The sequence below is a fragment of the Cyanistes caeruleus genome, chromosome 3 (genome assembly GCF_971803275.1).
Source record: "Cyanistes caeruleus chromosome 3, bCyaCae1.hap1.1, whole genome shotgun sequence".
Classification (NCBI taxonomy): Eukaryota; Metazoa; Chordata; class Aves; order Passeriformes; family Paridae; genus Cyanistes; species Cyanistes caeruleus.
The window spans coordinates 7,883,247-7,900,200 of NC_141703.1; the positions used below are offsets into that span (position 1 = coordinate 7,883,247).

General features: G+C 41.0%; 1 protein-coding gene and 1 long non-coding RNA gene across 2 annotated transcripts; one reads left to right on the forward strand and one right to left on the reverse strand.

Moving 5' to 3' along the window:
• Positions 1 to 355: 355 nt before the first annotated feature.
• ATP6AP2 (ATPase H+ transporting accessory protein 2) lies at positions 356 to 12,587 on the reverse strand. Its single transcript, XM_086879706.1, has 9 exons — positions 12,172 to 12,587; positions 9,346 to 9,476; positions 7,009 to 7,131; positions 5,489 to 5,584; positions 5,189 to 5,326; positions 4,825 to 4,878; positions 3,380 to 3,529; positions 2,230 to 2,346; positions 356 to 1,427 (listed from the first exon to the last, which is right to left on the reverse strand). Exons 1-9 carry the CDS (start codon positions 12,395 to 12,397, stop codon positions 1,233 to 1,235), a joined length of 1,230 nt encoding a protein of 409 aa, XP_086735832.1. The 5' UTR covers positions 12,398 to 12,587; the 3' UTR covers positions 356 to 1,232.
• A 60-nt stretch (positions 12,588 to 12,647) lies between these two features.
• Positions 12,648 to 16,483, forward strand: LOC111926905 (uncharacterized). The gene is made up of 4 exons (XR_002863261.2): positions 12,648 to 13,481; positions 14,526 to 14,621; positions 14,835 to 14,883; positions 16,003 to 16,483. It is a non-coding gene; the product is annotated as an uncharacterized LOC111926905 (long non-coding RNA).
• Positions 16,484 to 16,954: the final 471 nt, after the last annotated feature.

The following is a 16,954-nucleotide window of genomic DNA, read 5'->3' on the forward strand; positions in this document are numbered from 1 at the left end:
CTCCTAGCAGCAGGGAAAGTTTAGTATATTAGAGGGCAAGGTGATAAAGAAGTAGTTTCCATTCATGCTGCTCTAAGTCTGGAAGATCTTTTACCACAAAAGCAAATGAATTTCTAAGAAGGAGGTAGTTGTAAAAAAGACCCAAGCCAGAGATCAACCACTTGTTTTAATTATACTCACTATCTGGTTTTGGAAAATCTACACACAAGACAATTCTTCTTTTGAAGGACAGTTAAAACTAAACTGCTGCAGGCTTAGGGCCACTGTCACACATCAGATGCTGCCACACCTGCCCTGGTCAGCTGAACAAATCCTAAACAGAAGTAGCCACATCTACAAAGCCACAAGGAATAAATGCATTCCAGAACAACTGTTCTTTCTTTTATTGAATGGTTGAAGCAGGACTGTAATCCAGGCATACTTAAATCAAGTGTTGGTCCACTCTTATCATCAAAAAACTTTTTTTTTTTATATTAATAACATCAACACAAATGGAAGGAACATGAAGCATCATAACAGGAACTTTCAACTGTACATGACATTAGCCCATGACCAGACTGGTGCTACTTCAGGAGTTACAGACTGCACTCTACAGACCAGCCACAGCAGTGTTATTCACCTCCCAACCATTAAAGTTCTGGGGTGACCCTTCTGTGTACAGCTCACCTCTGAGCCATCAACATGAGAGCAAAATGCCATTTATGCTACTGGAGTCCTAGGCTGATAGAAGTATTTCTATACTTAGTATTTTACTGAAGAATATTTACTTTCCTCTTTGAAGTTACACATAACCATTATAAATATTTACATCAAACATTTACAGGTGGTACATAATATACAACACAACAATTTAGCTATAATTTTTGATTTTCCAGTGTCGAAGTTTCAAATAACACGTTGCTATTGTAATTTCAGTTTATTTGGTTTGCACAGGCAGTACAGGGCATTTCAAAAACTCATGTTACAGGATTAAAAAAATGGAATGATGTCACTTTAATAGCAATTACTCCTGGGAGTGCTGTTTTGGTTTTTTTAAACAAGCAGATTTCAACTTCTAAATCCCATCTGGTGCTACTACTAACATTTAAAATAGTCTTGAAAGGGGGAGAAAATACTTATAAATACACCTTTAAAAAACTTCCACAATTAACCATGTCAGAATATTTGTTTTCCACATAGGCTCAAGGAGACCTTGCTCTTCATCATCTTCCTGCACTGAAATATGGTGCAGTTCAATCCATTCTTATCTTCTGATTTGTCATCCTATAAATAATGCTGTCATAGCCAGGATCCATATTCCAGAGGTTGTAGGAGATAACTATCACAGCTAAAGCAAGACCTATCATCATCCACAGAACAATGTTGAAGATTACAGAGTAGTCGTAGTTATACGGATAGGCAAGGTTATATGGATTTTCTTCTTTACTCTGCAAGAAAGAAAATATTTATTACTTTAAAGTGAGCTTGCACACCAAACATCTTTTGACTCCATCCAAAGTCTGAGCAACCTAAATAAGAGAGTTGCACTTCTGTCTAGACAAATCTGATGCAAGGGCACAGAATGCAAAAACGTGATTATGTGAGTGGCATCAATGGAATCCAAAAGAGAAAGGTGACAGGAAAATGAAACCCAAAGTGCTGAACCTGGGGCAGAACAATCCAGGTGACAGCACAGGCTGGGGATTGAGCAGCTGGGCAGCTGCAGAGAGGGAGTGGAGGTCCTGGCAGACAAGGGGAATAGGAGCCAGCAGTGCCTCTGGAATGACACAGGACAACTGCATCCTGGACTGTGTCTGGAGACCAGCAAGGAAAACATGTTTTCCCACAGCTGGGAGGCAGGACTTGCATGCACTGAGGAGACAACACAGAAAGGCAAATTATAACAAGGCACAAATGAAAAAGTTTCCACCATTAAAGTGGTTAATGCCTTGGAGCAAGAGAGGCTGGGATGGACTTTTCAAGTACTTGGCTGGACAAGAACCTGAGCAACTTGATCTAGCTCCTAAATCAGTCCTGCTTTGAGCAGTAGGTTGGACTGGATGACCTCCACAGCCCTCCTCAAGTGAAGTTACTTTATGACAAAGTGAACATCAAGACGAGTAAGTAAGCTGCACCCACACCTAAGTCATAGTCAGTATTTTAGCCCTTAAAAAAGGTTACATTCAGGCTAACTGATACACTTTGGATCACTTTTAATAAGTGAGATGTAGAAAAATGTGGCTCTGCTACCTGTGAAGCCTGGAGAATGGAGCGAGTCTTCCTTGAGAGGGGAGAGTTGAACTCCTTCACAGCCACCATTTCTACTACTGCATTCCCACCATACAGATTAAACATCTCATCTGCAAACTGGAAAAGAAGAGGTGGTTTAATTAAAAGCCTAGAATGTAGCCAAGAAATAAGCAGAGTTTTGTTAGCAAAATGTAGTAAAACAAAAGATGTCAGCTTCAGGAATAATTATGGAAAATTATAAAGGCTTACTCTGTTTTAGAATTTCACAAAATGTCAACCTTCCCCTGGTTTACAAGGCCTCTTTGAAACCCCCAGTCACTGTTCAGCAGACTGTGGTTTATGCCTTCTTTCTGGGCTGAAACTTACTCTTTTATCCCTTTTAAAAAAGGACATGTGCACATCATTTCCTAACTATGTCTGTCAGTTCCAACAAAATATTTAGGTTCTCAAACTCCCACTGGGAAACAATGCATCTGAATATCTTAATCTGGTCCACATGTTAATATGTCTAACATTTAAATGCATTTGCTTAAAGTCAAAGAGGCCAAAGAGCAATGCTTAGAGAAAACAAACATTTGGCTTAACAAATTGATGTTTTTGAATTTTTTCATCACATTTCAGAAACTCTCAAAAGTGGCTGATCTTAATAAAAATTTAACTAATGATTGAGTAAGACCTGCTGAAGAATTCTTTTCTTGAGCACACTGATGGATGAAGAGCAATGCAGTTATTTTAAAGTCTTAGAAATTTACATTTACATACCTTCGTGGGCAAGGGTAAACTAAACACTGCACCTTGGGATAAAGGTATTTCCACATTTCCAAGAGCCTCTATTTGTGAGACATTTCTGATGCTTTTAATGCAAGGTGTTTGTTTAAAGAAACAAACATATCAAGTCATGTTGATACAAGGTTTCAGTACACCCCTACTCCGTTATTCAAAATATCTAAACATATTGTAGAATCATGCCAATGCTTTCCAGAGAGGCAAATTGTAACATTCAATTTTGTAACTAAACAACAGCATTTTTAAAACCAAACAACAAAAACAAGCATGAGGCAATGAAGTTACATCTCACTTCTTTGCAGTTGAAATAAAAATTATTTTCTTAGTATTACCATGAGTTTTGTTCATTAAGTAGACAATATACCTTTTGCAAAGAGTCTACAAGAATTTGAGAAGCATCCTTGAACTGCTGAGAGTCTTCCCCATATCGTTTTCCAACCTCTTCCAAACCAGACAGTTCCAGGGAATAAAGGTCTGGAGAGTGATCTTTGGCTAAGTGCTTGTGTCGAGATAGCTTTGGCACAACATTGAGGGCAGAAAGAAATTAATTCATACACAGGTTACTTTAAAAACATGCTGCTCAAAATCAGTTTACTTGGACTAATCCAGCCTCATTTTTTACAGTCATGTTCCATAATTAGGAAATGGAAGTCTCATCAACTTAACTAGAAGACGCCCATAATTGTTTTAATTCTACAGAAGCAAGCAGATGATCATTATGTAGCATCTGTTCCTAACATGAGGTTACATACACGTAACAGAGGGTGTACTAGAAAGAAATAGAATACTTATTGACATCAGTGTCTTTGTTCTGTACTTGCCATGAAAATAAAACTCAGAGAAAACAAAGTCTTAGATATTATCATTTCTTTGTTTGAAGCTGGCCCTTGCAAAGCTCAGTAGGTTGCAACTTCTACCCTGTGTTGTCCATGTACAAAAGTAGTTTATTTGAGAAGTATCATCCCATAGTCAGAAAATCCAACAACTACAATCCAAATTATCTCAAAGCAGAGTAGTGACAATCTTGCATTTTTGCAGGTAAGAAGATGCAGCACTGATATTTGCCTGCACAAGACAACAGTCTCTGAAAACAAGGAATTTAATCCCATCTTCCCAACTGCAGCATTTCTAGTCTGCAAAACAAAACCAAGTTGTTCTAATTTTCTCAAGAGCCCCATTTCTGTCCACTAGCCCTTTACCTAATGTGAATTTTTGAGTTTTTCCACAACTTTCTTTCACTTCAGTAGTTAAGGGCTGCAGTTTAAAGGGCACACAGAACAAAGCAAACCAAAATGCAACGAACACCCACTAAAACAAAACCTAAACCACAGCAACAAGACAGCAGCTTCTTAGTAAAAGAATTCTCAGAATTAAAAGCTCACCCCTCCATTGAAGCACTTCTACCACCATCACTATTCATGGCAAAAAAGTCATTTGTCTTTTCAGATAAAGTGATATTTTGAAGTAAAATGGTGGGCAGGGCAAAGAACATGCTCTTAACTACCATTATACTTCTCAAGTTAAGCAGCAAAGAAAGCCCCAGAAAATTTTTGATTGAGTATTTCAAAATTCCCTGTTCTGGCCAAACACAACAAAAAAGAAAACTACAGATGATTAAGGTTCTCATTCACAACTGCAGTGGTGGGGCTGATACAAATAGAATGCATTATTTAAACTGATGGAACCAGCTGATGATAAACTAGAATATATATCTCTGGTTGCCAAGTATCCTGACTGTGGCTTCTCTACTTTAAAGATCTCTCAAGTTTGTGACACAAGACAGGGGAAAAATGTTTCAAAGAGCCTTACCAGGCTTGTAATATCACGTAGGACTTGAAGTTCTGACAGAAAAAGCAAGTCAACCTGAGGGAAGAGGCAGAGACAGTTATTTCCTTTGATGAAACCCAAGCTGGAGAAGTCTTGTTTCATTGCAAGTATTTTATAACAGTTGTCTGCTACAACATCAGAACATGCTAGATGGAAATGACTCTTTTAATAAAGTTACTTAGAAAAAAATGCTTGAACTTTGTTAATTAAGTTAGAAAAAGTTAGGAATGGGCTCTTAGGCAAAGAAAGAGGGAAGAAAAAGCAGGAAAGGAGGTAAGCACAAGCTAACTACGAATATTAGAAAAAAGAAACCCCACAGAAGTTCCCACTGATGAATGAGTTTTACCTCATTGTTCCTGCTGAGGGAGTTGAGAGGGAGGGAGCTGAGGATGGAGTTGTCCTGGAACAGGCGGTTCCGGAGCTGGCGCAGTGTGACAGAGAGATCCTCAAACACAGCGTTGGCCTTGCCCACCATGTACACCCTCTGCAGGAACAGCCACTGGTCACTGACAGCACAGGCTCCTGCTCAGTTTCTCCAGTCACACACTAATAACCAGTCACGCTTGCAATCTCCAATCCAGAATTTCATGTGATCAGCTGGGTTTGCACCAGCCACACAAGGAACCAGGAGTGAAGCAATACTCACTTCCTCACTGGGGGCCAGCTGCAACACCACGGGCGTCTCCTCAGAAAACAGAGCATGGATGGCATTTGCAACACTGTCCAGACTGAAAGGAACGGCCTGGAAGACAAAGTCTAGTCAGATTTTTGGGCTAAACAGGGGCTACTGATCTTAACTAAAAGAGAAAAGTAAAGGGTATGACATTTCCAAAGTGGTGTTAAGTAATGTGCAAACCTATGTGCAAAACAAAACATCACCTGTGTATCTATGAACAGACATTTTATTTATGTGGCAGACACAAAATATTCTTAAGAACTCCAACGGACCATGACTGTGAATTAAGATTATTTAGGCTTAGAGTATAGCCTTGTTTATTAGTAAAACAAGACCAAGAAATATAGAAACAATGCAAGAGGGAAACAATCTCACTGCAAAATGGAAAGTTATGAACCACAAAAAACTGATAGTGACAATATACCAGTAGAAAGAGCAACTGCTGAAACAAAAAAAAGACACATAAAAAAGCCTACTAAAAAGAAAATAAATGCTAGCACATTATAATGCCATTACTGGAAAGCTAGTAGAACTGTTAGTTTTTTTAAACACTTGTGGATTTTATTAAAAAAAGAAGTAGGATGGAACATTTCCATTCAATACTCAAAGTGTCCTATGACAGGAGAATCAATGGCATAGATTCAAACCCAGGAAATTTTAACTTAACACAAGAACCAAGTTTTTTACTCCAAGGGTGGTCTAATACTGGCCGAGGTTGTCCAGAGGTCAGAGTCTCCATTTGTGGGGATGCTCATATCCTGACTGAACCATTGTGTTGACACAATGTGTCAACCCACACAAATCACACAAATTTTTTGTGTGACACAGTGTCAGTGATTGAATGCCAGTCAGCCTGCTCTAGCTGATCCTGCTTGCTCAGGGCATTGGATGAGATGACTTCCAGAGTTCCCTTCCAACCTATAGGATTCTCTGTTGCTGTAACAAGCCTGAGAAGCTTTTGCAAAGACAGACAGTGATAGGTAAATCTAATGTGTGTTGATTTCTTCTTGATACAATGTAATGGAAAGGCGTCTCTAAGTGCTGTATTTCACAGTCAAGTACTTGAGGAAACTCAAAAGATCATTTAGAGGGCAATAGAGTATATAAAGAAATCAACTCCATATAAAATGTTATCACACACTCAGCTGAAGTAAAAAACTTAAGAATTCTGATTTTGAAGTATTAAGTTACTGTGGGAAGAAGTGGATTGGTACAAATTAAAATTAGCTGTCTTTCAAGGAGAACATGCTTTGGTCAAACAAAGCATGTTGAACTGAACTCAACACAGGAAGCCCTGGGTGATCTCAAGGGCCTCCTACCTTGTACAGAATCCTGACTAGATTATTGATCCATCAGTTTAGGGGATATGCAAACTTCAAGTGAAGCAGGAAATAAATGAACATCAGGAACTACAGCAGAGAATCATGCACTTGTCATTAGACCACAGGAGTGCCAGGAATCACATGACAGTTCCAAATGTGGATACTCACATTCTCAATGGGGTAAGAAAACCCTTTCACAGGCAGCTTGTCCACGCCCTTCACTGTCACCAGCACAGTGGCTTGAGGCCGGTGAAACAGATCACCCACACCCAGCCCAGGCCAGGGGAGGTCCTAGTACAAAAGAGAAAAAGAAAGTTGTATTTCACAGGCCAAGAGAAGAGCTCTTCCCAGTATTCAAGCAAAACAACTTATTATCCTGCTAATGCCTCTGTGCAGGACAGCCTATTGGAAATCTCATGGGGAAGTAAGTTAATACTACACTGCTTTCATTCTGAGCAATGCCAGCCAACCATGAAGGAACTGTTAGTTTAAAAGCTGCCAGTAGCTTCACAGCAAAGTCTACACTAAAAAAACATCATATATAATGGATACATGAGGAGTTATTTCCCATAATTAAATTATAAATACTTTAGTCTGTATTTAGTAAGTGAAGGCTGAACTTAAAAAACTCACTAACATCTTGATATTTTCAGTACAAGAAAGAAACAGGGTGGAAAGGAAGGGGAAGAGGGGAATGTGTCAATCACAGCAACAGGCAACTAAAATGTACAAATTTGCACAGAAATATAAAAAGATTTCTTAGTAGCTTACTACAATTACAAATCAGTAAGAGCACAGTGGAGGCTACTTGACTGGTTTATTCTGGCACAAAATACAAATTCATCTGTCTGGAATAAAAGTAAACAGATTTTCCCACTTATGTAAATGACATAACTGCCCTTACGTTTTTATTTTTTTATTTTTGAAAGCAAATTTAATTGTATTTTAGAATTAAATGTCATTGATGTTATGATTTGTATCACCTCACAGAAACAAAGGAAAAATGCTTTAAAGCATCATCAGGGACAAAATGGGGTCTGGTTTTGTTTTCCTTTAACAAGGGAAGAACATTGAATAACTCTGAGAATTCCCAATGTAATGCACTAAGAATTCCAAATTCTCTACAGTGGCCTTGCTGCACTGTCAATTTATGTTCCTAGACTACAGCTTTGATTTCAGCTGCAAAAGAAGTGTCTGGGCCCTGCAGTACTCTCCTTACCAGGGCTGGAAGCTGCCCACACAGTGATCTCTCTGCCTTAGCGACAGCTTTTAGGAACTCTCAGTTCCAGGGCTGAACTGAATAATCACTCAAACACTTCCTTCCCTGTCTGCTTCTAGGATTTGAATTAATAGTAACAGAGAACTATTTCTAAAGGATGCTATAGACCCATCACAACAAATGAATCCCAAGCTGTGGCAAGGAATGAGTACTGAAACACTTTTTTCCATGATACTCATGACCTATCTCTGGATGACCAGGATGTCAAATGGACAGGGCCAAACTCCATTGTTTTTCTGGGTGTCTTTATAGGCAACGCACACAATACCATTCAATATATTGTTTTTTTCTGATAAAATAATCAAAATTTACTCCTTAGTCATACTACTCATACAAGTTTGTTACTAGTTTGATAACAGAAAAAGCAGAATTGATTGACAGCAAGGTATTTTCAAATTCCAAAACACACGCTAAGCAGCCTTGCATTCAAACCAGCCTTATCAGACCTCTCCCCTAGCTGATGTATGGAAGAAATGAGGACTGGCTGCCCTCACCAGCACTATGAGAATGCCTCAGCCTGCAGATTTCAGTATCTGGCTGCACACACACACTGCCAAAGATATCTGGCTATTACACTTTCATCTACTGCTTCAACAGCCACTCATCCCTGCTGAAGCCCAGCAAAAAAATTCATTGGCAAGATGGAATCAATCCAAGGGCTTCTGCTCATGTGCCCCACTTTAAACATTGCTAAAGTTACATTTGAATACTTAATGTGGAGAAACACTACCACAAATCATGTTTCCAAGGTTTTGGATTATTTCTTAAGTAGCCAACACATTTGCTCTAACTCTGCTCAGCAGACAGCTTGCTGACCTGACAAAATGCCTGCCTTGCCGAGCCATTTCTCAATCTTCAGATTACTCAGGAGCAGAGCCCTAGAGAGAGCTTTTGTGCAAGAAGTGACAGCGGTTCTACGGATTCTCAGTTTGTGACCATGGATGGGGGGCATACAGCTCACAGCTGGGTCTCAGAGGAACAGCACTGGAAAGCCTCTGTAGCCTTCCTTCTACAGCTGGTGACTCAAATTAGCCAGCTAGCACAGCTTCTGGCTGCTCATATGACCCACACAGCTCTGTCTGGAAACCACCTCTGTCAAGTCGTGCATTCCTCAAGACAAACAGGGCAATGTTTTATATATTCCAGCACATGACAGGAAGATTTGCATCTTGAATGAGCAGGTCTGTAACTTTAGAGATGTTCCACAATCAAGACTTGGAACGTACTTCTTCAACAGAAAAGCCCATGGTCAATGCAGCAACATCTGGGATCCGCTCGCCCGGAATCGGCCAACTTCCATCTCGGAAAACAACCGACTGAGGTGATCGTAAGATACTGAATTCACCACCACATACACCTAAAAAACACATAAAAAGCTTTCAGAGCTCCTGCAATCTTTTCCTTTACATAACAAGGAAAAGATCATATTTGAGCTTTCATTCCTTCTTCCTCCCTCCCATACCTATCAGTTTATGGAAAGCCAGGAATGTGGACTGATCATTTTAATGCTCTGGAATACAAGATAAGGTTTCTATACAGCAATGACTAAGAATGAACAGATCCAAATTAACAAAAGCAGGACAATTATTCAAACAACAGCACAGCACAGTTCTGTGTAAGAAGCTACTAGTAGTCTTACAGTTCAGACCTGGTAAAGTGAACTCTCAATGGAGTCAGGCAGACTCCAAAATCCTGTTAAGCTCACAAAGCACCAACACAACTTTGTTTGCTTCCAGGACTGCTTGGCACAACATCTCTGTTCATGCAGGCAACAGCCAGAGCCACTGAGCCCAGAGCCAGGAAGTCCAGTGGAATTTGTCAATGCTGACTTAAACCAGGCACTGCTGGGACAACCTGGCTCCTGCAGCACAGCTCTGGTGTCCCTGCTCTGCCTCCTCCATCTCATGACAATGTGAGATGTTTGTATCCCCTGGATGCAGCACTGGACCCCAGCTGATTGTGTGGAGCCACAGTCTGCAACACTGCGTTTTCACTCCTCTGGGATCCCCCTTCACTCTCTTCCCCATTACCTTGAATAGCAAAGATGACTAAAAGCATATTTCTAAACTGTTTTATGATAACAGTAATTTACTGCATAATAAAGTCAGAAAGGACTCCACAGAAATAAGAGAAGGGCTTGTTTCAACCTGGCTTCCTATCTTAAAGTCACTTAGGCACAGCTGCAATACTGTGTATACCAAAATTTATCTAAATAAATTTTAAAACTGATTTGGTGTACATAAGCAGTAACATGCACAATGCAAAATTTCAGGCATATGCTCCCCAGTGAGCAATCTGAGTAGGCTGCCATCAGAAAACTGATATGATACAAGAAAATCAAGTCATAGAGTAATAACTGCAGGCCTGTATGTTCAAGTTCTAATTATACAATGAATCTGACTGCATACGTCAAAATTACATGAATAAGGTAACTGTCTAAAGAAAATAGAAGTATTTATTCATATCATCACTGAAAATTGGTTACTAATCCAAGTAGTTATATACAATAGTTTTCCAGGGCATCTACAAATCTAAAGTCTATTAACAAAAACAACGCAATAGTATAACTGATGTGTTGTGCAGCTAAAACCTTCCCTAATATTAATTTAACTAATGTGACCTTGAAGATGCTGTTCCAAAGCCTGGCTCATGATCATGCATATAAATGTTGACAGTAAATCTGAGCTATGTTATGATAAACACACCAAAGGACAAAGTTCTGAGATGTAGGCTGGGGAGGGGGGCAAAAGGAAGGAAAGAGGCCAAATCAAGTGATACTCATGGAGTAGATTAAAGAATTTATTTAGATTAATGTGTTCCTTGGGTGGCCTGCTACCAATTTTAATGGTGCATCAATCCACATTTTGAAAGGCAATAACGTTTCCAGACCAACTTCTCTCAGTAAGAACTTACAAAATGGCTACAAATCCATAGGAGTTCACATGCTGCTCTCCACAAGGCTGTTACACAGTCACACTATTTAGGACAAAATGGCTTACTTAAGGCAGGATTGCTCAGGTGGATAAAATCAGAACACTAACCCTTCACAGCTGAATTTGCCTCATTAGACTTGTTCAAGATTACAATTAAATTTGATGTTGGGAACACCAGCAGATTCCCTCTAATTGCCTACTGAATAGTTAACCTAATTCCTACCCCACCAAAGTTGTACCTCAGGTTCTCAAAAGCCTTCGTGAACCTGGAGAGCTAAAGGAACATTGAGTGAGAAATATTTACAGGGCCTGGAAGTGCCATCACAAGCCTGACCCACAGCAGATAACTGAGAGGCTACAAGTGACCACAGAAACAGCTCAGCAGAATGTGAAAATTCATACAAAATAACAAAATTATGTGTGTCTATCATAGAATCATCAGAGTTGGAAGAGACCTTTAAGACCAAGTCAAATCATCAACCCAGCACTACCACTGTAACCCCTAAACCACAACAGATTACCCAGTGCCAGGTCCAGATGCCTCTTAAACACCTCCAGGGGTGGTGACTCCACCACGTCCCTGGGCAACCTACTGCAATGCCTCAGCCTGGCAGTGACAAAATTTTTTCTAGTATCTGATCAGAATCCCTCTGTCTCAGCTAACAGAACTGGACTTTAACCTAATTTTTATACAGTATAAATTAATTTAATAAAGTAACATGTTATATATAATTATACATATGCATTATAAAAATCTAGAACATATAATCGAATTTTATATAACAATTTTTTGATATAAAAATATTTTTATATAACGAGTTTATACAATAAAACTATAGAAACTTTTGATTTAATATAAATCAGCCCTTGGATTGAAAGGGACAGGATAAAAGGGCTCGAGCACAGTCTCTGAAGGTGGATGGGGGCAGGGAGTCCCCTGCTCCCACCCCTGGGTCCTGAACCTGGCACTCAGACACAGACAGCCCTCCTCACCTTCCCCCTTCACCTTTCCCCCTCCCCAGCACTGCGGCCCAGCCCCTTTCCCGCAATCTCCCCCTGCAGCGGCCCTCCCCGCTCCCCTCGGCGCTCCCCCGCGCCAGCCCGTCCCCGCTCACCCACCGGCGACACAGGCCGCTGCCACCAGCGCCGCGAGCCCCAGGGCCCGGCCAGCCCCGCCGCGCCGCCCCATGACCGCCATGAGCCGCCGCCGGGCCGCGCCGCGGACACACACACCGAGCGCCCCGCCCACCGCCTGACGGACAGCCACCGAAGCCAATCGGCGAGCCGTATTGAGGATGAATGGGCGGGACTCGACAGAGTTGACCAATCGCCGGCGTAGCGTCATCCCTGTCACGGGGCTGTGCAGTCAGCTGCCCCGCCGGGGGCGCAGTATGTATTTGAGTGGCGTTCCCACTTGGCCAATCAGATCTCGAGAGGTCTCTGCACCATTTTCCTCCCGGCACTGTAAGCCCAGAGGGAGCGGCGAGGAGGCGGAGCCAACTGACAGCTGAATCAGCCAATCGAAGCGCGAGGGGTAGGGGGTTTGCTCCGCCCACGCTCTTCAACTTAAAAGTGACGGGGCGGGGCAAATCTGTGATTGACAGTCGAATGCACCATTCAGAGAGCAAGGCGCCGGCTCCACCCTCTCGGCAGCCGTGTAGTGAGGGGGTGTTGGGGTGTGGGGCCGTGCGGGGTTCGTTCTGGCACTGTCGTTATTCTTCTTTCCCTTGTCTATGCCCCCTCCTTCAGTGGTTTCTTCCTTAAATTTTCTTGAGAACATCAATACTAACAAATTTCCTGACTGCCCCAGCCATGCTCATTTCACTTCCGCTGTCGCTGCCAGTGATAGGAAGAGGCAAGTGGTGCACTTTGCTCAGCGTATGTTTAGTATTACTGTAATATGCAGTGATCATTACAATCAAGGGAGGTGGTCCTGCTCCTCAGCCCTGTGAGGATCTCCTGGAGTGCTGTGTCCAGCTCGGGGCTCCTCAGGACAGGAGAGACACGGAGCTCCTGGAGCAGATCCAGCAGAGGGTGACAGAAGCTGGAGGGACTGGAGCATCTCAGTGAGGAAAGGCTGAGGGAGCTGGGCCTGTTCAGCCTCGAGAAGAGAGGGCTGAGAGGGGCCCTCATGCCTGTGTGTCAGTGTCTGCAGGGAGGGGACAGGGGATGGAGCAGGCTCTGCTCCGTGGGGCCATGGGACAAGAGGAATGGGCAGATGGATGTACAGAGGATCCACCTGAACATGAAGAAGAATTTAAGACCAAGCACTGGAACTGATTGTCCAGAGAAGGTGTGGAATCACTGGAACTATTCCAGACACATCTGGACACAATTCTGTGAGATGACCCTGCTTGAGGAGGGAGGTGGGACCAGATGACCCACGGTGGTTCCTTTCAGCCTGACCCATTCTGTGATTCTGTGAAGTTGTGAGTATTTCTTGGGGTCTTTGAACAATTTTAGTCTCCAGGATCTTGATGAAGCTCTCTGAAAGTAAAGGCAGAGAAAACCAGGCTTTGAGGGTGAATTACCATGTAGTAGGGAGGTTAAGACTTCCCAGTGCATTGTAAGTAAAAATGTGTTATGAGCACTCCAAATTACTAATCATTCCTTACTCTGTGTTGTGCATCACAAAACCAGCAGCACATAATAGCTTTTGTAAAATTAATGCAAATAAATGTTTGAGATTATCTGACTCAAAATAGTTGTTTTCTGGTGGGCTTTTTTGTCCTGGATTCCTTGGGAAGCAATGTGTGTTAGTTCACAGGAAATCTAGCAGTGCTAGAGAATGTTTTATCTGTTTTGCTAGGAGACAGCACCTGTGTCACATCCATGTAGTAAGACTGTATTTATGTGCAAAACATCCCAAGGATTACTACCCATACGACTATTTGGCCAGAGCTATTCTGCTGTGTATTTAGAAATTCCAGCCAATTATAGAAATACTTTGAAAATGTGCCTGAGCAACACTGGAAAAAAATATGTTGTCTAGAAGAATAAGTGAGTGGGCAGGAGAATGCAGGTAGTAAAATGAAGGTGTGTTTATAGCAAACAGTATTTAAGAGAGTAAAGTTATATCCCTCCCACTGCTACATGATAGTATGTGACAATGGGTAAATCACTTAAACCTAGATTTTCGTAGGTGGCATTAAGAGTCCCTCCCTTGTTTGTGAGTTGTTTTGCATAAATTAGGAGGAGCTCCTGCTCCTCCTGGTGCCAGGTGGAAACTACACTTTGAATATGAAAATCATTAGCCGGATGCATAGGGTACTCTAAGACTCAGCAGCCAAGCAAGTTATGAGCACTTCAAATTAATACCCACTCATTTCTTACTCTGTATTGGGCATTACAAAACCTGCACTGCATAATACCTTTGTGAAATAAATGCAAATAAATGTTTGTGAGATTACCTGAATACTGTGGCAAAGATATGATCAAACCAGTTGTTTCCTGATGGGCTTTTCTGCTTTCAGAACAGGATTAGATGAACACGGGGGAGAGAAGGCCTGGATCAGTGAACAACAAAGATATTGAATGATTGCTTTTCATGAGCCCAGCTGCTTTGTGTGGTGAGCAAGGCATGATGATTTTGAAAAGATAGTATTCTGTCTTATAAATTGATAATGCTACCACAATATGTAAACCCATGGGTCCTGGATTAAGGTTATGTGGGTTACCTTATTTTTGGCATTTACTGTCTCTTGGGCACTTGACTTTGCAAGTTTATTGTGCCATTTACTGTGTATATTTTAGCATAATTTCACAAAGTTTTGCCTATCTAGGAAAACATGGTTCCTGCACCTTGTAGTGTGAAGTACAGATGTACTGCAGGTATGCTTTCTCCTCCCCTGTACCCTCCCATCCCTTCAGATTGTGCCTACACCCAAAATGTGCATTGAAATAAGACAAGAAGAGTGACTCAAAAGCAGTAAGTTTGTGAAACTACTAGAGGGCATTGAGTGGATGTAACTGTGTCTTAGATGGGAAGGTAGTGGGAAGCACATAAAAGGGAAAGGACTTTATGATGGAAGAAGTTTCTTCATGTAAATTAAGGATTTCTTACAAATGTGATGTGGGAAAGAAGGTGCCAGAGTGAATAAGACTGTTTTGAAAAAGTTATTTCTCTTATAACAGTTATTATCTTTGTGTTTCATATCTGTGTGTGTTAGCAATCATTTCAAATTTTTCTATGAATTTTGTTACAATGTTTTCCATAAAGCATTCACTCTGAAAGTCATACCACAACAATAGAGTATCATGTTATTTTTTTCACATTTGCAGAAGGAATTGTATTTTTCAGACTTTAGCATTCTCATTTTCTTTTTCTGAACTTGTGGTTCTAGGAATACTGTAATGTAATTCTAGAAATAGAAGAGGAATCAGAGTTCTGTATTTGAAGAGTCTTATATTCCTTCTCTGCTTCTCAAATTGCTGTTCTTTTTGAAATCACAATACAAACATGGTTTCTGAAGAATTCTCTATCTTATGTTTTCCTGTTCTCATCTTGGTTTCTTCTTTGGGAAAATAATAAATAGAAGCAATAAATTTTATTATGAAATAGTCAAGTCTCACAAACTCTGTACTGGTTTCTAGTGCCCACTGGGTATATCTGTATGTCAGTGAAGCCTGATATAAGAGAATAATACCATCACTTTGTAGGCTGGCAGAGTTCTAGCTATTTTCTCTAGGCTTAATATAGATCCCAGCTGTGCTTTGAAGAGAGTGAGTTTTGTAATCCTGTAAGCAATACTTGTGACAGAATCTACATGCAGTAAAATTATTCTAATAAACTGATTTGATTTTGAGCTTCTGCTCAGGCCAAGTGAAAAATTGAGACAACATGCACATTAGGTCAGAAATAATTTTTATAAAGTCATATACTGCTAGTAACAGTTACAAAATCAAAGTGCCAGCTGTAGGCAAAATACCAGTGTTCTCTGGCTCTTTTAGGAGTGTGCTGTGCAGAAATGTCTTCAGCAGGAATTGCTCACGTTGCACTTGGATGCTGCCTTTGCCTCCAGCCCTGTCTGTACCGACAGTTAAGGGTGAAATGATGGTAGAAGAGGGGATATGAGGAAAAGGCTGAATCAAAGAGCCCACCATTGGTCTAAATTGGACTGCTGTGTTATCACTGGATTTCATTGTGTTACTACTAAATCTAGTCTGGTTGCTAGCAGAGTAATTGTCTCAACCATAATTTCCAAAATGATACTTTAACTGGAAAATATTTTTCTGGCTGCTATGATGACTGGGCCAGTTGTATCCTACTGGAAAGAATGAAATCCCTGTGCTAGGTGCCACTTGGAGTTACCAGCTCCGGAAGCACACAGGGTGAGCAATGCCCTCTTTGGTATTAGGATTTACAGTCTCAAAGGAAATTTATGCACAGAGATTATGCAAAAGATTCTAAAATAAAATTGAGCAGACAAAACTCTTTCTTCTGTTATGTTTTCTGACCTTGACACATTGATTGAATGTGAATAAACAATAGTTAGTTGGGCAACCCCTGTCGTGTTGTGGGAACGGGACAAGGGGACTGTGTTGGGCAGTTAGTCTGGGGACTGCTGACATCCTGGGAGGTGAGAGATTGAGCTTGGTGATTTATACTGGCTACAATTTATACAGGTTTCATGTGAAAAGTTGATGGTCCTTGCTGTTGAACTGTTTTGTGATCTCATTCCCATCCCCATTTGCACGCTCCATGCATGTAAGGAGAAACAGGGTTTTTTGCAAATTTGGATACCAAGGCTAGATAAATCAAAGACAGCTGAAATAATTTCTAAAGGACTCAAAAACAGCCATCAAAAAACAATAAAAACCCACACCAAACCTGTTGTTACGGAGCCAAATCTTAGGCTGTGTCAGAGCTGATTTCATGAGGACTCAAATAATAAGCAAAATG